Source organism: Carassius gibelio, chromosome A8 (assembly GCF_023724105.1).
Source record: "Carassius gibelio isolate Cgi1373 ecotype wild population from Czech Republic chromosome A8, carGib1.2-hapl.c, whole genome shotgun sequence".
NCBI classification, from domain to species: domain Eukaryota; kingdom Metazoa; phylum Chordata; class Actinopteri; order Cypriniformes; family Cyprinidae; genus Carassius; species Carassius gibelio.
Genome location: NC_068378.1, coordinates 8,229,462 through 8,251,058, shown reverse-complemented (window position 1 = coordinate 8,251,058; position 21,597 = coordinate 8,229,462). Strand labels below are relative to the sequence as shown.

Below are 21,597 nucleotides of genomic sequence, written 5' to 3'. Positions count from 1 at the left end.
AATATATTTTTGTAGAAACAATTTTTTTTTTTCAGGATAAACAGGAAGTTTAAAAGAACAACATTTAATTTAAATAGAAATTGATTATAAATGTCTTTACTGCCACATTTATCTATTTAATGTGCCCTTACTTCTAATAAAACCCCTAAAGACCCAAACATTAGGATGCACCAATAAACACGTAACAAGTGCACAAAACATTTTTATTAAAAAAAAAAAAATTCTAATTCAAATATGCCAAAAAAAACTTCAAAGCACTGCAAACATGCTCTAACCTCTGCTGTTCAATGCTCTACTGAAGAAAACAATGCAATCTGAATTTGTCTGAGTAATTACATAAGAACAGTGATCTTGTATTCTAGTGTTCAGGAGAGATTTAAAGTCACACTTCTACTGGACCTCTGGATCAACAAACATTCGCTTGGATCCAATCTGAGCATTATGAAACGACTGTCCCATAAAAACATATTTTGAGATTTGGAGATTCTGTTTTACTTTGACAAATCAAAGTCTGATATAAAAAGCTGTGGTTCATTTTCCAAAAGCATGGAAGATGTTTGCCTATTTCTGGTTTCCATCCAGGAATATTACCTTTTTCTCTAAAAAAAACCAAACAAATACTGCTCAGAGTAAAAATTCACCAAATAGACAGAAATATGCTATGGTTATCAGATATGCTAAATGCACAAAATATATAATATGTCTGGAGGAAGGAGGTAAAGTAAGACAAGCAAATCAAAGGCTGTCTGTTCACAAGCCCTCTAGCTTCAAGGTCATATTTATTAATAGAGATTACACTCGAAACCCTCCAGAGTTCACTCCAAGCCTTGGGTCACTGAGCTTCAGAGGAGAGCAGAGAGGACCGTCGTCAGCCAGAGGAGCAGAGCATCAGCCTGGGAGGCCAGAACAGGGAGCTTGTATTAGTTGGCTTTGGCTCGAAGCTGGGCTCTTTTGCCGGTGACGGCCTGGAACCCGGTCTTGATGCTGGCTACAGAGCAGCGTGAGTGACAGGTTTCACACTGCAGGAAGTAGAGCCGTGTATCCTTCTGCAGAATTGTATCCGGTGAGCGGCAGGTGTGACAAGTCACATATTCCTCTGTGAAAAGCAAATGTGTAATATAAACAGTAAATACTGAGTTTTTCTCCTGTAAACCAAAAAAAGTGAGTGAACTGAACTAAACACTTCCATTCTACATGTACTACATTAGAAAAGAGGTCACTACCTTTTTTTTTTTTTTTTTTTTTTACATGAAACTAGGGCTGCCCATTTATTAGTGCAATAACCAAGATTACAAAAGCACAAATCACACGGGAAGACGTATGTGCCGTGACTCATTTGCATATGAGGGTGAGATAATACATTAAAATATTTGACTTACTTATATATCTTCTCAAGACGTTCTCTATTTGTTTCTGTTGAAAGCGTCCCTTGATTACAAGCTGGTTATTTCCATCTATGGATCCACTAGAAGCATGAAGGGAATACTTGCGTTACAGAAGAAATCACCTTTTCACATTAGACGGAATACTGGAAATGCAATTAAAAGCTCACCATGTTCCCAACTCAGCTAATAGGAACGCCAAAAGATGTTTGGGCTGTCGATGCAACCTGAAGATGAAAAATATTAACATTTCAAAAGATTATTAGACAAAATTATACCAATAAACTAGAATCACTGATCACATGTTAAAGAAAAGAAAAAATGTATATCTTCCCCACTTATGTGTGATTATATACACTTTAATCAGAAAATTTTAAATATATTTTTCAAAAGTACAAATATTTTACAAATATCATAAATTATATTTGTATAGTAATTCATGCATATTCACTGTTATATTTTTTGTATTTATTATTAAATAAAAATTACAATCTGACCTAACCATGTCTTGCTATAAAAAGCCATTAAATATTTTATATAAAATATTTTCAGAGACTTCTCTATGTCTTGACACACACACAATTGAAGGGGTCTTTTTTTGTGCATTTTGTTGCACCTGATTTTGATTTAGCAGACATGGTAATTGTATTATTTTAATAAGGATTTACTTTATTATATTAGGACAGTTCTGTCACTCTGATATTTTCTATTTTGTCCATGTATTCATTTTTTGCACTTCAACGCTTTAATGTATTTTTGAATAAATTGGAAGGACCAAAAACATAAGCCTTGAGGTTGACCCATGTATCATCTGTTGTATTATTTTTAAGAAAATACAGCAGACACGGATACTAAATGTTTATACTCACAGTTTGCAGATGTCAGTGAAGTTGACAAAAGAGGTTTTCTTTGTCCCAACTCGGACCACCTGAGGCGGCTTCATCACAAACTTCCTCTTCTCCCCTGCCACCATATCAGGGTTCTTCTCCCTCATGATGTTAAACACCCGGCTCAACAACTGTAAAGACGCAGACATGTTAATAATGACAAATGAAAGGAAAACTATGTCACAAGCGTGGGGTAGAAGTATATCGCGTGTGAGGAATGAGAAGGATTACTCATCATACCTCATCGTAGGTGTAATCTCTCTCTGAACCGGCCCAAGCTGGGCCCGACTGTGAACTGAACGTGATGCCATCTGTGCTTTTATCATCCTCGACAACTGGAGTAAAAGATTCACACAATCAAATATTTAATCTTTGCCGATAAAATATTTTTAATTAACTCTATAGTTACTGGTATTAGAAAATTCACAATTTAAAGGTAACATATCATGAAAATCTGACTTTTTCCGTTTTCCGTTGTGTTTTAAGTGCTATAATCCCCGGTGCAACTACCAACCCAGGTGAAAAAGATTAACCCAGTAACTTTGTTTTGGTAAGCCTTTTTCTGCAAGCTTCTGAAAAAACAAGCGAGTGATTTAGAGATGTGGCAAAGGGATCTTATTATAATATCAAAACCCCTTTATCTGCACATTTCCACACACGGCGCCGCCATTCTTGTTTTCACAAGCAACACAGGTGTACCAGTTCTAGTGCCTTGGTAAATGTTTGAGCAAAGCTTGTTAACCGTTCTATCGTTGGAGTCCCAGCCTCAGAAGAGACCAGGGAGAAGTGGATTTATTAATTTATTTACTGTATACAGCTGCTGCCACACAGATATAATATAAACATGTTTTCTTTTCCAGCTGTTTAACTTTCTAGACATAGCGGACTGTTTTTGTTTTTAACAAACTTTTGTGCATTTGACAGTTTAAGCACAAGAAGACATGAAAGAGAACTTCGTTTAGTCCTCACATGCTGTGTGACAGCTGCTTCGGATGTGTGCGCTCAGAAAATCCTGTATCAGAAGTTTAAATTAATGTTGCTTCAAAACGCATGATTTCAGCGCGATAGACATGACAATCAAAACAAAAAAAGGTATTTTTTTTTTTTATCAGAGTATCTGACCTAGGAGCTGTGAAGGAAAAGCCCAATTCTGGAAAAGGGGGCGGGGAGCAGCAGCTCATTTGCATTTAAAGATACATGTAAAAAACAGTGTGTTTCTGCTTCCTCTCAAAATAGGTGTTTTAAAAATTGTATAATAAATGATTTGTGGGATGTTTTGAGATAAATTTCACAAACACATTCTAGGGACTTATAGTACATAATGTAGAAAGGGGCATATTAGGTCACCTTTAAAACAGTGCAATTGTAGTGCATTAAATATCCTGAAAAAGAAAAAATAATATATAGATTTGATAATGTAACACAGACTTGATTTTTTTTTTGCAGACATATGGAACAGAACATGTAGAAGGGAGACTGTTTCTTGTAAAAGCGCAAGATGAAACTGAGCTGCATAACTAAAAAACTTTTTAAAGCCAGTTTTGAGACTGATGTGAATGGGAGCTCTTGCTAACAGAAAGCTTGTTATACACACTTATTCCCTTAACTTCTGCCTTTTATTATTCTATAAATAAATACAATTATGCAGCATACTTATTAAAATTAAGTGTCTTCATACCATCATCCTTTTCCACAGTGTCACTTTCCTCAGCGAATTCCACTTTTTTTTGTTTCTTTTTTTTAGCTGGAAGCATCAGATCCAAGTCATCTTCCTCCATCATTTCCTGCTGCTCTCCCTCAATTTTCAGCTCCTGGTCACCAATAAAATGAAAAGAGTCAACAGCCTTTAGAAGAACCACCCAATACAAGAATATAAGCTAAATGGATGTAACATTAGGAATCATTATACCAGACGGTTAAAAAAAAAAAAAAAAATACCATAAAATGTAATGGACCCACTTTATATGAGGTGACTATGTACTTATGTCAAAAAAGATCACTGTCAGGTACTTAATGTTGCATAACAAAACACTTCTGATGTAAGACAAGATTAAAAGTTAGAGACCGGTTTGGCGGTATGGTTAGGTTTACGTGTGGGTTGAGAGGTAGGTGTAGATCACAGTGTAATTATAAATGAACAACAGAAACTAATTACAGATGTAATTGCATACAGGAATTCTTTAAATAATATAATGTAAAAAGTTATCTACACACGGTAAGTGCAATGTTTCATGAATAATATAAATGTTAGTACACAGTAGTTAAAGTTATTAGTAGTTAAACAATATAAAGTGGGTGCAATTTCTTTAAATATTGATAATGCTTAGTAATGCAGCACACAATTAATGTTTTGATCATATTTTCCCCTGTTGTGACATATAAGTCAAACGCCTTCTTGAACAAGAAAATATGGTTTTCAAGATTACATCAACTTAATAATGAAGTGAATGGATAAATCATTCAATAAATGATAACATAGCAGCATAATTCCGTGGCAGTTTCCTCATTAACAATTACCTTCATGCCCTCCTCAATGTCATTTTCAAACACCTTCTTTGGTTTCTTTTTCTTCTTTTTCTGGTTAAAGAAGTTCAGATCATCTAAATCATCCGAAGGCTCTGTAAAGATAGACGAGGGTCACACAGTGTCAAAAATTACCAGAAGTACAATCCTAAAACAGCACTGTACACAAACTCCACACGTGCGGTTACATTTTCAAGGTTGTGGTTTAAATACAATTGTTGAGAAACATTTGACTTCACCCAAGGCCCAGAGATAAAAGAGAAGAGCAATTGGTCATAATTGCATCCTCTCACCCTTTTTCTTGACTTCATCATCTTCAGGGTCCAGTTCTCGCTCCTCTGCTGCTTCAGGCTCAGCTTCCTTCTGTTCAGTCTGTTGAGCCTCCTCGCCTTCTCCATCCTCGTCGAGCATAAAGGGCTTCTTCTTCTTCTTCTTTTTCTTTGTTGTGGAGGGGTCGAATAAAATCTGAGGACACATATCGCACCAGGTTAATTTGCTCAAACATGCCTCACTGTGCAGTAAGGAAATGATACGACGTTTAACTCTTTTTACAACGTTACTCAAGCAAGTGTTGTTTATTTGTTTTTTTAATTATATACAAGCAGAAATAAGTCATGAAAAACACGGTTGTGAATGCAGCCTACAGCACGCTACACTGAAACTGCTCTCACAATCTAAGCCAAAAATCAAAACATGACTGAATGTATTCCCTCAACTGTGAATAATAAAAATACATATAAATAGACCATCACAATACCTCGTCTTCTGACATGATGATTGACTCAAATATCGCTGTTTCTCGTCCTGTTCAATGTCGTTGGCACGGCTAAAACACTACTGCTCTCGCCCCATCCAGTCTTGCATCAGCTCAGCGCGCAAATGATTACATCATAATGACGACATCATTACGCGACTTTACTTTTGACAGTGGAGCTGTTGGGTTTCGATTTTCTTTTACTGTCTATGGTTTCAATCAAATACGAGATTTATGTTCCGATATAGATTTATAGTTATAATTATTGCGGTTGTTTTGATTCTTATAAACATGCATGTAGAACACTACGACTCTAAACACGAATCATTAAAGAGCAAGAGCAAGATTTTTTTTTTTTCAAGAGGCAAACGGCCAAGTGCTTTATTGAAAATCAGTAATTCCACCCCTACCAACATGAATGTAAAATAAAGAACAACGAAAGGTACTTGCCAACGAATATACGGGCAAGAAGAGTGAAATAAGCATATGGATGCAGTACAAACACCATACCTCACTCTTCTCATAAACCTAACCATGAGGCATTTCAGTCATTTAATAGACATGCCATTAAAACTGCATCAGCATGCCATCCATTAAGGCACATAACACAGCATTATATGCTTTTCAGTGCACATAAGTTATTTTTTTATTTAACTTCAACAAGAGCTTGTTGAAAGTTGGATACTGCAGAAAGACTAGAGAAAAGGAAGAAAAGGAATCCAAAAGTTTAATGATCTCTCAAATAAAAGCCATCTGCATTTTTTTTAAAATACAAATGTACACATACAACACATACACCTCAACCTGAATAGATACAGCATTTTTGCATCTCAAAAAAGTACATGATCCCATACGAGAGGGGAAAAATATGGTATAGTTTATTTTATATAATTACAAACATCTACTGTCAGATAAAACCTCAGCACATCAATGAATAAAGTCTGAAAAGAGTACAATAGGTTAAGATGTGTTATAAATTAGGTAATTTTCTGTAACTATTTGGATGCACCGAGTAAAATGTGATGTACAGTCAGGTAATATATATATATATATATAAAATGAAGCTAACATCAGTTATTTAAATGTCTTACCAAAACGTTATGTCACTGTCAACAAACTAAAAAAAAAGTTTATGCTATTGGAAGTGCATGAATAACATTAATGAAACACATTGAGATTAAAGATAGAAGTAAACAACAGTACCAAATATATTTCATATATATCAGATGAGATGAGAGTGTGTTGGCCATATACATAAAAACTGTATTGGCAAACATGCAAATCTCCATGACAGAATAAAACTTTATGAATAGTAGAGAGGTAAAAAAAAACAAAAAACACTTCTATAAAAAGAGGAAAAATTAGAAACACCAGTTCATTACCTAAATAACCATAGCCAAACATTTAAGGGTCACTTCATATATTATGTCATCAGATTTTATTGTCCGATTAACCTGCTTCATATCCATTTTCGTTTGTAACTCTTGTTGTTCTGGGATTGTTTTAGCCACACTGCAAGAGCAATGGTAAATTTTGTTTTGTAGTGTAAACCCTCTGAAGGTTCCCAGGTTTGCCTGCAAAGGCCAACCACGACGAGCAATGGGAGTCTGTCAGATTGGGTACATTCACATGGCCCATGCCTTGAGATCTTCCATGTCATCCTCATCCTCCTCTACTCTCTTTTTTTGGGCTGGGGAAACACAAAGACAAATGGTTATAAGGTTTAAGCCACAGGGGAAACTTTATACTAGTGTCAAAGACCATTACATTGATAATCAATTTTTTTTACCTACCAAAGTCAAATTTTACATGTATTATCTCATATGTAAACTCTTGAAAGTAGTTTGCCAGATAAAAAAAAGATTTGTATTTTTGTTGGTATTATGTGAACAGCAAGAAACAAACCAGCAGATTTCTTGGGTAATGGGTTTGAAGGCACACTCGGCAGAGGGACATCCTCAGTGCCACCGATCTCCAGCAGGTTCTTGTCCAGCTCCTCCTGTTCCAACTCCTCCAATTCAGCTAAGAGCTCATCCTAGAAAGGGCAAGCATAACATTGTTCGGTCAACATTTGTAAAAAACTGCATTAGAAGAGAATGTTGCAGCAAACAGCAATGTGAGTCTAAGTAAAATGCATTTATTATGATCTAAAAATATAAGTCCAATTGAGAAGAAAAAACTTTTATTTGTTGGTTCATCTTCATTTTAATTTAACATTAGCATCACTATGTGAACTATGTGTTTGTGTAAAACCTGATGAATCATGTTCTCAACAAGATTTAAGATTCCTAACAAGTTCTGTTGAGGAACTTTGTATACCATACTGAAAATATCAGATTTTTTTCCCTAAAGTGGATTAGAATTCTTAAATGCTCCTCAGTGTGCATCAAACATCTCACAAGTTCACTCCCTTCGACCCAACTCACCTCATCATAGTCTTCTCCAAAACCTACAGGCCTTGAAATGGCATCGGATATCTCCTGTGCCAACTCCTGCTGCTCTGTGATGTCCTGCATGAGGTCATCCACTTTGTCAATATCCCTGAAACAATAAAAAAAAAAACATCAAATAGACACTTATCTATATATCACTAACTGTATTCTGTGATACAGATTCAACAGGAAATTTTACTCCGGTATCTTACATATTTTCATGGGCTGTCTTCATGGCCTTGGCTGCAAAGCCCATATTTTTAAGCACTTCTGTGTTTGTATTAGCATTCTCCAATGCTTCCCGCTGGAACTCAATAGTGGAGAGAGTGCCATCTATCTGAGCCAGTTGCTTCTCATATCGCTTCTTTCTTTTCAAGGCTTGTAAAGCAGCTAGAAAATGGGACAACAGACATACAGACAATTCCTTTACTTATATATATATATATATATATATATATATATATATATATATATATATATATATATATATATACACTCAAGAGATTCCCATCATGTGGGATGTTTAATTATTATGTAAACAAAGCACTAGATTAAGTCAATGGCTGTTATTTCACAACACACCACATGACACTAATGAGAAGTAACAAAGTTAAGTGATAAGAACGTCAACCCTTTATTAAACCCAACTCTTGAATTTTGTTCCTTGACAGCAAGGATTTTATTGTTCGTAGCCATGCTATTCTACGAGATATAAGTCTTATTAATAAACTGACTTGATAGTTTCGATTTTCGCCCAGTTTAAGGCAAGTGTCGCATGGGTGTAGCTACCCAACCAACATCAATGAAACTGAAATCGACGACAGGTGGGCGAGAGAAGGAAACACGAGAGAAGATTTCTTTTAAAAGTTAAAGAACACTCATATGATCCAGATCACATTGAAATTGTGCATACATACCTCGTTTGTTTTTTGTGCCGTTTTTCTTTGCTGTTAACAGTTCCGCATTAATCTTCTGCTCTAAGTACTCTTGTTTCTTGGTTAACATCTCTTCTGTCTCACGGAGTTTCTGAATGGCTTCTTGTGGGCTCGGGCCTTTGCCTCCTTTCCCCCCACCGCCAAACAGTTTGCCAAATACGGACATATTGTTTTATATTACGCGAAACTAAAAAAAAAAAAAAATCACTCCGAGTCTGTTTCTAGACACTACTGATAAGGTCTATCGCTGTTCCGTGTTCAGTTGTTGATTGTCTTACTTCCTCCTTCAGGCCCGCTGACGTCATGGGACTCGTCACGGTCATGCCACCAATCAACGCGCAGCTGCTGAGCAGTAAAACTACAACTCGTGACCAAACCATTTTTTGTTTGTTTGTTTGAAAGTTTAGGCCACCTTTTATGAAGTCTTGACCTAGTAAGTTTTTTCTGTAGCGCCACAGAAGATATTTTAAATAAACTTTTAGTTTTACAAAAGGCCTTGGCTAAATCTAGGTCATGATCTAGTCAATGAAGAATGAAGATATTCATGTTTAAGTGAAACTATTAATAGAAAATATTTAAATACTGAAACACATACATCTATCGAAATATAGCAAGCAAGAATATTATTTCAATCTGTAAAACGATTAAAAACAAAGAGGTCCTTAAAACGCACTAAACTTCTGGCTACATACGTACACATGGATTGACCCCCCAACGAAATGTAATTTAATTTGTTTTATAATTTTGCTTCACATGTTTTGGTATTATTTAACTAGAAAACTATTTATTTATTTATTATTTTTCTTGTGTTTATGATATCCTGCATGGTTTTATTGTTAATGTGTTTAACAGTGGAATGATGACAATGCCTATTTTTTATTTAAAGGTTTAATAAAGTGACAAAAATGGCACTAGCTTATTATAATCATTCACTCATATGTTTGAATTTTGTTCTACTGAAATTATCTTTATACATCTTTTTAATAACTTGTATGTGTTGTAATGTTATTTGTCAGAGAGTGTCACATGAACCTATAAGTTTGTTCAGTGCCACTTTGAGTGATTATGGCATGACATTTTGTGTGGGTAGCCTACAAATTTATATTTAGAGAGCAGGATGTAGAAAAACAAACTTTATTACTAATTAGTATTACAAGAGTGCCACACTCTCAAGTGTGTGCAAAACTTAATTTTCAGTAACCTACCCATTCTGCTGGTAAAATTTGTACACTCCATTATTTCATTCAATTTTCCCCCGTTACTTTTAATATAATTTTTGGATTATAATAAAAAAAAAGATTAAATATTAACTTATTGCCTTTTTGAAAAGATGAAAGATTGTCTTTTGAAAGATGAAATATAAATAGCCTTTTTCTGGACTTTCTGGAAAAAAGAATTGAGAAATACAGAAATTTTACATAATGTTGCACATTTCATCACTGTACATTGTTCACTGACACCCCATTTGCACTTCTTTTGAATAGTTTTCTCAACATTCATATAGTTATAATGTCTGTATTATATTTTTTGTGTTTAATATGTTTATATTTCTAATAAATCGCGATTAATCAAATCCAAAATAAAAGTTTTTGTTTACATGTGCGTGTACTGTGTATATTTTGTATGTATATATAAATATACACACATACCGCATATATTTAGAAAATATTTACATGTATGTGCATGTATATGTAAAAGTAACATATTTTTCTTAAATATATACATGCATGTGTGTGTATTTATATATACATGATAAATATGGACAGTACACATTATTATGTCAATAAATAACTTTTATTTTGGATGCAATTAATCGTGATTAATCTTTTACGGCACAAATGTATAACTATTTATTTTGTTACCTATTATTGTTTTAACGATGTGTGGAATACTGTCAATCAATATACTGTTAAAATGATCCATGCATCTTCATGGCATTGCAGTTAACATATGTCCCATGCAGTGATAACACAGAGATAATCAGATCACTGCAGAACCGAGATCGAGGGGGCGTGGTTGGATCCAGATACCTTCACCCCCTGATTCCTAAACCCCGCCCCTATATGTGGATCCAACCACGCCCCCTGGATATTCAGAGTGAGGGGCTAAGGTAAGGTTAATACATATCGATATTAAATGTACTACATATCAGTAAACACATCCTTGTTTCCCGTAGTTTATCTTTTTTTTATGTATTATTTATTTTTTATCGTACTTAGATAGTTTAGTAATAAAATAATCACTAGACATACAGTGGGCGCTCACAAGATTTATTTTCTTACGATGAACAACACGGAAAGGCAGTTCTCACAGATGAGATTTAATTGATACGCAAAGGAGTGCGGTACAATTTGTATCAATTAAATCTTTGTGCCGTACATATGACAGGTGTTCCTCGGTCATAATTAAACTGACACAAAATCAAGTCCCAACGGGGTGGAGCCCGCTAGCAGCTACACCGAAGGAAATGCTTATGTGCTCCACATTAAACCAGGTAACTATAACTAACGTTTCCTCAGAGGGGTTCATGTTTTAATAATAAAACTTTAGGTATTTTTAGTTTTTGCCCATCAGCCGCAGTTGCTGGCGATTCACAGATAGCGTCGTTCAAATATATAAATAACGCATATAACGTTACACATGAAGTTAAACACGGAGCATCAAATCACACGCTGTATTTTTTTCGCGTTTGAGTTAATTTGAAAAAGTAACGTTAACTGAACTAAAAAATGTAATCCAAGTGAGCTCGAGGGGATTCCTCCAGTGTTTTATCGGCTACAGGAATTCGTACACTTACAAATATTACAATTTTGTAACACTTCACAGTAAGATTCCATTTGTTAACATTAGCGAACTACATTTGGTCAACAAGAACTAACAATGGAAAATATAAATATCAACGTCATAATGTTAATTACATTTACTGAAATTAAAAGTTGAATCTGTTCATATTATTTAATGGACTAACAGTTAGCCAAGCAGTTGTATATATATATTTATTTTTTTTTTGCTTTAAAAAGTCAAATGTATTGCTAATTGTTTGAGGGGCATTGAATGTATTGCTAGTTGTCAGTTAAAGTGTAAAGATGTCCTTGAAGGTGGGGAAAAAAAATGTCTTCGTCAAGGTTCTCTGATCATAAGGTGCTCTTTTGCAGAGTGCTTCTGAAGGATGAATAGCAGTGGACCAGCATACCCATTAGCCTCTCTCTATGTCGGTGACCTTCATCCTGATGTCACGGAGGCCTTGCTGTACCAGAAGTTTTCTCCTGCTGGTCAGATCATGTCCATCCGTGTGTGCCGTGATGTCATTACACGGAGATCCCTCGGATATGCTTACATTAACTATCAGCAGCCTGCTGATGGTAAGCACACGCTTATTAGGGTGTTGCAAATTGATCCGAGAATCCTTTTAATTGAAATCTGAAAAAAGAGCTGTGATTTATAGCACTTTTTTTTTGAATAGTGAATTTAACTTTTTTTTTTTTTTTTTACATTGAAGCGGAATGTGCCCTTGACACGATGAACTATGAAGTCATCAAGGGTCGTCCGATCAGGATCATGTGGTCTCAGCGAGATCCAGGTCTGAGAAAGTCTGGTGTGGGAAACATCTTCATCAAGAACATGGATGAGTCTATTGACAACAAGGCTCTCTATGACACCTTTTCTGCCTTTGGTAACATCTTGTCCTGTAAGGTACATCCTTTTTCAGTAATGTGACTTTAAATGATTATTAAAATATCTTAACAACAGCTTTATCCAAGTTCATTTAAATAATTCACATAGAAAGTAACGATTGCATTCTCTGTTATAGGTGGTTTGTGATGAGAATGGCTCAAAGGGTTATGGTTTTGTGCACTTTGAGACCCAAGAAGCAGCCAACAGAGCCATTGAGACCATGAACGGCATGCTTCTGAACGACCGCAAAGTGTAAGCATTGACACCAGTGGTTCTCAACCAGGGGCCTGAGGAACACTGTAGGATCTGTGCAAACGTCCCTTGGGGCTGCAGGATGATTTAAAAATTATTTAAATAAATACTATAATTGGATATATAATCTAATTCAAATCTTATTCAAAATGCTAGAAAACGCACACACACACAAAATCAAGGTGTAAACTTAATCATGTCTAACTTTCGTTTTATTGAAGAACATGCAGTTCTTTAATATAGAACAACTTCTGAAGTTATGACGTGAATCATAATTAATTATATAAAATTACTTAACCATGTTAATGTAATATAGGCCTGTCAATAAAAAGTTTGAAAACAAGCAGCTTTGTCATAATTATGACAGGAATATCACAGATATCTTGGTGTATGTGGAATATATATCAAACATTTAGTTGGATATGGCGGGACTTCAAGTTCAAGAAAAAAGGTGAAAACTGATTTCATGCAAAATAATTTCTGATAATTTTTAATTTGTGCTTTGAGGTTTGCCCTTGTAAGTGATTTGTTTTCCAAATTAAACACACAAAAACTTTACGCCTTAATTTCAACTGCAGAGCACACATTCTTAGATTTTTATTTTGTTGTTTTGTTTTGTTTGGCTTTCTTTTTAAGTGTTTATTTCAATTGGACTTTGCAGTTTTGTAGGGCATTTTAAGTCTCGTAAGGAACGTATGGCAGAGATGGGAGCTAAAGCCATGGAGTTTACCAATGTGTACATTAAGAACTTCAGTGAGGATATTGACCGTGAGAAACTCAAGAGCATCTTCTCTGAATTTGGTAAGCAGTTTTATATGGGGATTTTCTTGTAAAGATATCTTTTTGGAATATACAAGTGAAATATGCAAATACAAGTATCAGCCGGGGGCTTTAATCTTTGACTTCAGATCTACAATTTGTTGCCTAGGAATATTGATTCTGCTTTTAAATCTGGCTCTGGTTCACAGGTAAGACCCTTAGTGTCTGTGTAATGACAGATGAAAGCGGATGTTCTCGTGGCTTTGGATTTGTCAACTTTGAAAACCACGAAGATGCCAGGAGGGTAAGAAAACATTGTATTTTACATGTCAGTAGATATGGAGACTAAAACCAATCCTGTTCTCTGTGATAGGCAGTAAATGAAATGAATGGCAAAGAGCTGAATGGCAGAGTCCTGTATGTGGGCAGAGCTCAGAAAAGATTGGAGCGGCAGGGAGAACTCAAACGCAAGTTTGAGCAAATAAAGCAGGAACGCATACAACGCTACCAGGTACACACACATGCTAAACTGCACGGTAACTTGTATAAATCTGAAAACACAGCCACAATTCAATATTTTTTTCCTAATGGTATGAGAAGGATTTGCATATGCTCAACCATGTGTGTTGATTTGTCAGTAATGTTTTGATGCAAGCATTGTTTTTTTTTTTTAGGGGGTCAATCTCTATGTTAAAAATCTTGATGACAGCATTAATGATGAGAATCTAAGGAAAGAGTTTGCACCTTATGGAACCATCACCAGTGCAAAGGTAATGTAAAGAGCAAACACCTCTTACTAAATAGCAGCAAACTTAACAGGACAAAAAAATAATACAAAATGCAGTATAAAGTTTGAAAGGACTTTAGATAGGATTTAAGAAAATGCACATTTGTTTTGGCTCCATGGTAACAAACTTTTCACCATCCAACCAATTCATAATTAAGTTCCTACCCACCTTTTTTCCATCTCAGTAGAGAACCTGCTTCACCTGTGTTTATTACGATTACCTTAAACTAAAACATACTTTTGTTACTTGAAATTAAATTCTGTATACTGTAGAGTTGGGTGTTGATTGGGTTTTATTCCATTCCGGTGCCTAAACTGTGCCTGAATCAATACTTCTATAAAAATAAATAAATAAAATAAAAAAGCCCTAAAAAGGTTAACATTAAAGAACATTAAAAAGATTTAAAATAAGTCCATAGCATTCACACGCTCCTTGGATGCTCTCATTTCCCTAGCTTCCCTTACTCTAAGGCTAATAAATGTATTTCATGATCTGGGTCATTATTTAATACGAAACCACACATAATGTTTTGACTATCTCTTTCTATCACTGTGATATTTAGTTAAAATGAGTGCTGTCTGTTACTGTCTTTTAATCAGTTCTGTGAATTACTGTATGCTCATTCTTTATAAAGTAGCAAAAACATGGTTTGTAAAGTACAGTCTTAGGCACATTAGTATTTTCACCCCCAAAAAGGGTTTTAAGCCAGTTATTTATCTTTTGCTTTAGTATGTCAGTAAGAAATATCAGTTTACATTTCCAAACATTCATTTTGCCATTAATTTTAATAATAATTTAGTGGGATTGTTGAATGCACAAGCAGTCTGACAACAGACTGCCTAAGACTTAATCTAATTACTTTATACATACACTACTTTGCAAAAGTCTCTGATTTAAGAGCTCACTGAAAGACCGGAAGGAGACCGGTCTGCTGCCGTGTATATATGAAATATAAGCCCAGCGGGCCATTGATGTCAAATAGACATTAAATTGACGTCAAACATAGTCATCAAAGAATTGGTCAAAAATGCAAATCAAATCGATGTCAAAACTTGACATTAAATTGGCATCAAGTTTTGACATTCATTTGATTTGCATTTTTTATTTTTTATTTTAACACATTGATGTCCTATTCTAGACCACAAGAATAATGACAAAACCGTATTAAATGCAAGACGTGTTTTATTAAATCTACTGGTTTATATCAGAATTTTGTAAATTTTCCATATATGAACATGTAATGTATATACTTTGTATTACAATTTCATTTACATTTATTCATTTGCTGACGCTTTTATCCAAAGCGACTTACAATTGCTATATCTATATATATATATATATATATATATATATATATATATATATATATATATATATGTATGTATGTGTGTATATATATGTGTGTATTTATATGTGTGTATATGTCAGAGGTTGCATGCCTCTGGAGCAACTAGGGGTTAAGTGTCTTGCTCAGGGACACATTGGTGTGTCACAGTGGGTTTGAACCCTGGTCTCTCACACCAAAGACATGTCTTATCCACTGCGCCAACACCACCCCAGTTCCATTATCAATTATGGCGAATGTATTTTAATTTTAAAGTATATAAAAAAATAAGGATGAACATATACTTAATGTGGGGTTACAGCAAAAATGCTGCTTTTTTAATTTGTAATTAAGCAAATCAGTATATTTCTGGTAAAATATAATAATCACCTCTTTCGTTATCAGTAATTTATGGCTATATTTATTTTATAAATAGTTTTTTTTTTTTTTTTTTAACCACAGAAGTTACAGAAGTCCACTGTCATGCATTAATTAAACAACATATGATTCAAAACATATGCCGAATGGATGTTTTGAAGAAAAAAAACCCCTTGCTATTTACATTGATATCAATGTGATGTCAATATGACATCAACTGAAGGCCTATAACACGACGTTGATTTGACGTCAACTCAATGTCAAACATGTTGGCCCATATACTTGCATAATGGGATTGTTCGATTTTGCCGTATTTGGCTGAGCAGTAGTTTGGGTGGCTCGCCAATGTACTAGATTTCTCTAATACATAAAATAAGTAAGCTTGACCAAAGTTCTTGTGGGGAGAAGAATTTATTAAAGGTAGCAGGGTAGCAGTTCTTCAGCAGTGATGTTAGCATGTCATCCTTCAACAGGCTTAACCCAAAGTACTGTCTGTGAGAACAGACCTTTTATACCTGTTAACAAATGTGCTACAAACAATAGAATAACACCCCATGGAGAGACAATGATAGTGTACCCTTTTGATGACTTGAAAGGATCTCTCCCATGGAGAGCCCATTCATTGACCTGATGTTGACCTAAGAGGCTGATTCTATGGGCCTGTTGTTTCACACTATTGTGAACAGAGTACAGTTGCCTACAGTTGATTCCAAATACATTCAACCAAAGTTAATTAAAAACAAATAATCTTTCAGGATGAGCCTAATATTTTCACCAATAATTAACCACTGCAAGGACTTGATGTATAATCTGACTTTGAAATTATGTTTTGCAGCATCTTGATCAAATCTTGTCTAATATTTGATGTCAAACTGACATCAAGATGCCCGCTGGCTAAGGGGACTGACTCAGAGGTGATCGCAAATTTGTGTACAGTTAATGGCACTAAATGCTATAGCCCCGCTAAAAAAGCCTAGCAGCACCAATGCTGCTTGTGTACATTTCGGAGAACCAGGACAAATATTTCAATTGATCGCTCAGGCATTAAGAGGCACCGAAATCTGCGTTCTTATTCGGTTTGGTGCATACCGGTTCCATAGGTACTGGTGCCATATTGGTACTGGGTTTCGGTACCCAACCTTAGTATTAAGTATAAAAAACTTGTATACAGCCACTTGTCAAGGCAATATTTATTTTAATTTTACTATGTACTAAAATAATTTAAGGCAAATGAAAACTATATATTATTTTTAGCCAAACTGAAAGTTAAAACAAATTCAAATTATTGATAAAAGAGTGATACTAAAATAATGCTAGTTTTGCCTAAAAAAAAAATTGCATTAAAATGGTAGTTCTTGTTTACAAAAAGGGAAATTGTTATTTGTGCGTTTTTCTAGTGAGAAATTGAACTAAGTCTTGCTATTGGTTTTCTTATGTTGGATAGGTGATGACCGATGGAGGCCACAGTAGAGGCTTTGGCTTTGTGTGTTTTTCCTCTCCTGAAGAGGCTACGAAAGCAGTGACTGAGATGAATGGCCGTATCGTTAGCACTAAACCACTATATGTGGCTCTTGCCCAGAGAAAAGAGGAGCGAAAGGCAATCCTCACCAATCAGTACATACAGAGACTAGCCAGCATTCGAGCCATTCCCAGCCCTGCCATACCCACCACCTACCAGCAGAGCTCCGGCTACTACATGACCTCTGTGCCACAAGTGGGTTGAAGGGTTTATATGCATGTGTGGTTTTGAATGATTATTCCATTATCTACATTACTTCTGCTGTGTGAACTTGCATGCATATCTGCTTTTCTAGCATCAGGTTCGCTCTTTTTACAACACCGTACCAAACCTGCGGCCTGTGCCACGCTGGACAGCTCAAGCACCGAGGACTCAAGGTAAAGATCTATTCTATTCAATTCTTGTTGGGCTCTGTGAAAAGTAAAGGGGAAAAAAGGGTCATGCTCTGATTATTCACATGATTCAATGCTTTAAAATATGAATCCATCTGACAATACAAATCAATATGTGCAGTAGTAGTCTATCACATAATACACTGTTGTTCAAAAGTTTGGTATAGCATTTATGAATTAAACTAACTAAAGTAACATGAAAGACATTCACATATCAATATTACACAAATGCTTTATCATTTATTAACATGTGACACTGAAGACTTGTGTAAAGATGTCTTTTTTCTTTCTTTTATTAAACAAGAATAACTGTTATGGAATAAGACTATTTTGTCTCTTTTCATTTTTGGTCCTCTCTCTGCCCTTTTGTTTTCCATCTTTCTGTGCTTTACTGTATATTTAGCTTGTTTCCTGTTACTAAGAGCAATACTGTAGTTCTATTATATATCAATTATATCATTCAAATACACATTTTCCTTTTTTTTTTTTTTGCTATTCTTTTGTTTTTTGTATTTGTCAATTTCTGTAATTGGCTACACTAGCTCCATTTACAGCTCAGTTTGTGAGACAAGCGGTGCCCCGCAGGCCCTCTACCACCATTAGCACAGTCCGCCAAGCCTCCACCCAGGTTCCTCACGTTGTTAACAACACCCAGCAAATGGGTAAGGTTCTGTGTGAGCTTTAAATCTACATTGTGGGGTCAAAATGTTCCCACAACCATAGTAAAACTTGAAATCCACTAAACCGTGGGGACCAGCCAATAATCATTGTCTTGAAAACTAATTTATAAACATGCTAAGTTAGCAAAATATATAAACAATGTCAGGAGAAAGTCCCCACAATGATAAAAAACAAATGTGTTGTAAATGTTTGTATAGGCCTTTTGCATTGTTTCTCTTGTCTCTCAATTTCTTTGAACTACATGTTAAAATGTAGTAATATGAGTTATAGTTGAGGATTGTTAGTTTCATCCTGAATGTTCTGTTTCTAGCTGGAATGTGAATCATCTTGTTGTACTTGGTTTTTCTCTTGACTTAGCCAACATTGGCACACAGACTGCAGGTGGAAGAACTGCAGGGGCTGGAGCTGTAGTCAGAGGAGTCAGTCAATACAAATACTCCGCAGGAGTGCGAAATGTGCAGCAGGTCATTAATGCTCCATCTTCTGCCATCCACCAGGTAACATGTACATGCACACCTGTATTTTTTCATTCTGTACTCAAGCTGAACTCCCTTGCAGCTATGCCATTTAAACCTGGAGTTACATTAGGGACTGTTTGAAGAGACATGCAAGATAGTGTAATGGACTGGCACTACATACTGTATTTAAAAAAAAAAAAAAAAAAAGTAAAGCCAAAATGCTCCGCAAAATGCCCCCACAAAAGTTGTTGCATTCAATTAATGAAAGTGAAAGTTACATGTGGCCAAGTATGGTGTCCCATTGTGCTCTGAATTTAACCCATCCAAGTGCACACATCTTGAACCCACCCAGAGCAATGGGCTGGCCATTTCTGCTGTGGCACCCAGGGAAGAAGTGGGGGTTCGGCGCATTGTTCAAGGGCACCTCAGTCATGGTTATTGAAGGTGGAAGAGAGTGCTGTTCATTCACTCCCCCACCTACAATCTGTGACTCGAACCTCCAACCTTTGGGTTACAAGTCTGACTTTCTAATCAGTCCATGACTGCACCATATCAAGTCAAGTCTGACGTACAGCACGCACATGCAGATAATTTAAATAGTTACTCTCAGACCCTTGGTGCATACAGATACCACTAACAGTAGAGCATAAAAATACAGGTGTATATACAGATTAAATATAAAATACAACTACACAAATAAGGGCATGCTAAAAAAAAAATGGTTAAAGCAGCACATGGCAGATGGTAATGAAGTACATTTAATCATTTAGCAGATGCTTTTATCCAGAGCAACTTACAAATGAGAAAAATAGAAGCAATCAGAACAACAACAGTTTACAAGTGCCATGACAAGTCTCAGTTAGTCAAGCACAGAACCCTTAGGCAAGGTTTTTTTTTTGTTTTAGTTTTTTTTTTGGCTCATTGAAGACTACACTCAAAATTGTTTTTGTGGCACTGTTTGTTTTACACAGATTTTTTGTTAAAACAACACATTTAGTTTTCCGCCAAAACACTATTGTATTGTGCTTAAGCAACTTAAACCGTTTATTTTTCATTTTTACTTAATCGTTAAACTCTTTACGTTAATTTATTTCATCAAAAAAAAAAAAAAACGGAAGTGACGACTTTCAACTCATTTGATGACGGCGCGGAGGAGAGCAAGGAGAACCAGTCAGGTAAGAAAATCTAAAGTTTTCTTTCTAAGCCAAAGTCTTTAATTTCTCTTAGTTTCTGTTTTGGGGTGTTTTTGTTTTGCAGTCTAGGGATGTGTAATCAGTTTAATGCACCGTTAATAGATGATTTTGAGTGGTTGGGAGATGTGAAAGCGTACGACTCTCTGTAACGTATTGACTTTAGTATATATAACGTTATACCAGGGCTGAAACAATTAGTCGACATTATTGACAACATCGACAATAAAACAAATTGTCGGCAAATGTTTTTGAGTAGTGGTTTGTTCTCGTATCTGCCTAATGTAAGAGCATGCAATAATGCGGTTTGACCAGTGTGGGGCTGTAGCGCAAGACTGTAAAACACTCTCCTGATTCAGTTCAAAAGAAGATAGCACATCAGTTTGTGCAAACCGAGCTTATCCGAACCTTGGATGAATATGTAAATATTAGGGGTGCTCCAATCACGATCGGTCGATCATTAATGCGCATCTCGTCAGTAAAGCCGGTTCTCTAATCAGCGGTTAATTCCATCAGGTGCTTGATTTCACATAGAGCAGCTGTTACTACACAGAGCCGTTGTTAACTGAGAAGATGCGCCAAAAAACGCTGAAAATGAAGTGGATTCATTCTCTATTAACAACGGCGCTGCGTAGTAACAGCTGCTCTATGTGAAATCATGCACCTGATGGAATTAACCGCTGATTAGAGAACCGGCTTTACTGACGAGATGCGCATTAATGATCGACCGATCGTGATCGGAGCACCCTTAGTAAATATACTGTGCGCCTTCCTCTCAATAACACCTACGGTGTTTACAGAGGTTTCCCTTTGAAATGGTAGAAAACTGGATTAATAACCCCACGCAGTGGCCAAATATGGACCTCTAACGTTACCATTATCTCGTGGAATCACCAAGTAGCCTACTTATGTCATTAACATACTCACAGTATGATAAACTAGACGATGAGGCCATGCCAAGAGGAGTCGGTGGTTTACTTGGATCATATTTCACTTGATTTAAGCTGTTGACAGTTTTGTTGTAGTTAGAAATACGAAGCTGCTAGTAGCTACGTGATTAATGTTAGCTCTCATTAGGCATGCTACATTGGCTGTTAACTGATTTTAAGTTTCAAATATTCGCAGGCTAGGACTAAACAATATAACTATTATACAATATCTGTTTGTAATTGTGTCTGACAGGCCTGTAAACATCAGAAACAATGAAAAACAAAAGGTCCCTGGAGCGAGTTCTGTATCAGGAATCCGTTTGTTTTCCCCCAAAAAGG

At 35.7% G+C, this 21,597-nt stretch overlaps 3 protein-coding genes across 6 annotated transcripts in view; 1 reads left to right on the top strand and 2 right to left on the bottom strand.

Annotated features, from left to right (window-relative positions):
- Positions 1-210: 210 nt before the first annotated feature.
- On the bottom strand, positions 211-5,712 carry LOC128018326 (eukaryotic translation initiation factor 2 subunit 2-like). Its single transcript, XM_052603777.1, has 9 exons — positions 5,550-5,712; positions 5,086-5,257; positions 4,787-4,887; positions 3,948-4,080; positions 2,510-2,604; positions 2,252-2,400; positions 1,553-1,609; positions 1,380-1,465; positions 211-1,096 (listed from the first exon to the last, which is right to left on the bottom strand). Exons 1-9 carry the CDS (start codon positions 5,562-5,564, stop codon positions 921-923), a joined length of 984 nt encoding a protein of 327 aa, XP_052459737.1. The 5' UTR covers positions 5,565-5,712; the 3' UTR covers positions 211-920.
- A 544-nt stretch (positions 5,713-6,256) lies between these two features.
- Positions 6,257-9,214, bottom strand: chmp4bb (charged multivesicular body protein 4Bb). The gene is made up of 5 exons (XM_052603778.1): positions 8,896-9,214; positions 8,191-8,368; positions 7,973-8,087; positions 7,452-7,581; positions 6,257-7,236 (listed from the first exon to the last, which is right to left on the bottom strand). Exons 1-5 carry the CDS (start codon positions 9,077-9,079, stop codon positions 7,172-7,174), a joined length of 672 nt encoding a protein of 223 aa, XP_052459738.1. The 5' UTR covers positions 9,080-9,214; the 3' UTR covers positions 6,257-7,171.
- A 1,820-nt stretch (positions 9,215-11,034) lies between these two features.
- The window catches only part of LOC128018320 (embryonic polyadenylate-binding protein), a 36,992-nt gene continuing 26,429 nt past the window's right edge, over positions 11,035-21,597 (top strand). Inside the window, exons 1-12 of one of the 4 annotated variants that reach the window (XM_052603770.1) lie at positions 11,035-11,407; positions 12,069-12,275; positions 12,413-12,606; positions 12,725-12,840; positions 13,502-13,641; positions 13,809-13,903; positions 13,973-14,110; positions 14,274-14,369; positions 17,534-17,803; positions 17,904-17,985; positions 18,543-18,662; positions 19,039-19,178. In XM_052603770.1, coding sequence (XP_052459730.1) covers positions 12,083-12,275; positions 12,413-12,606; positions 12,725-12,840; positions 13,502-13,641; positions 13,809-13,903; positions 13,973-14,110; positions 14,274-14,369; positions 17,534-17,803; positions 17,904-17,985; positions 18,543-18,662; positions 19,039-19,178 — 1,584 coding nt within the window. In that variant the 5' untranslated portion in view covers positions 11,035-11,407; positions 12,069-12,082. Of the gene's footprint in view, positions 11,408-11,431; positions 11,464-11,505; positions 11,739-12,068; positions 12,276-12,412; positions 12,607-12,724; positions 12,841-13,501; positions 13,642-13,808; positions 13,904-13,972; positions 14,111-14,273; positions 14,370-17,533; positions 17,804-17,903; positions 17,986-18,542; positions 18,663-19,038; positions 19,179-21,597 lie in introns of those variants that run through there. The other 3 variants (XM_052603773.1, XM_052603772.1, XM_052603771.1) reach the window with 3 other exon arrangements.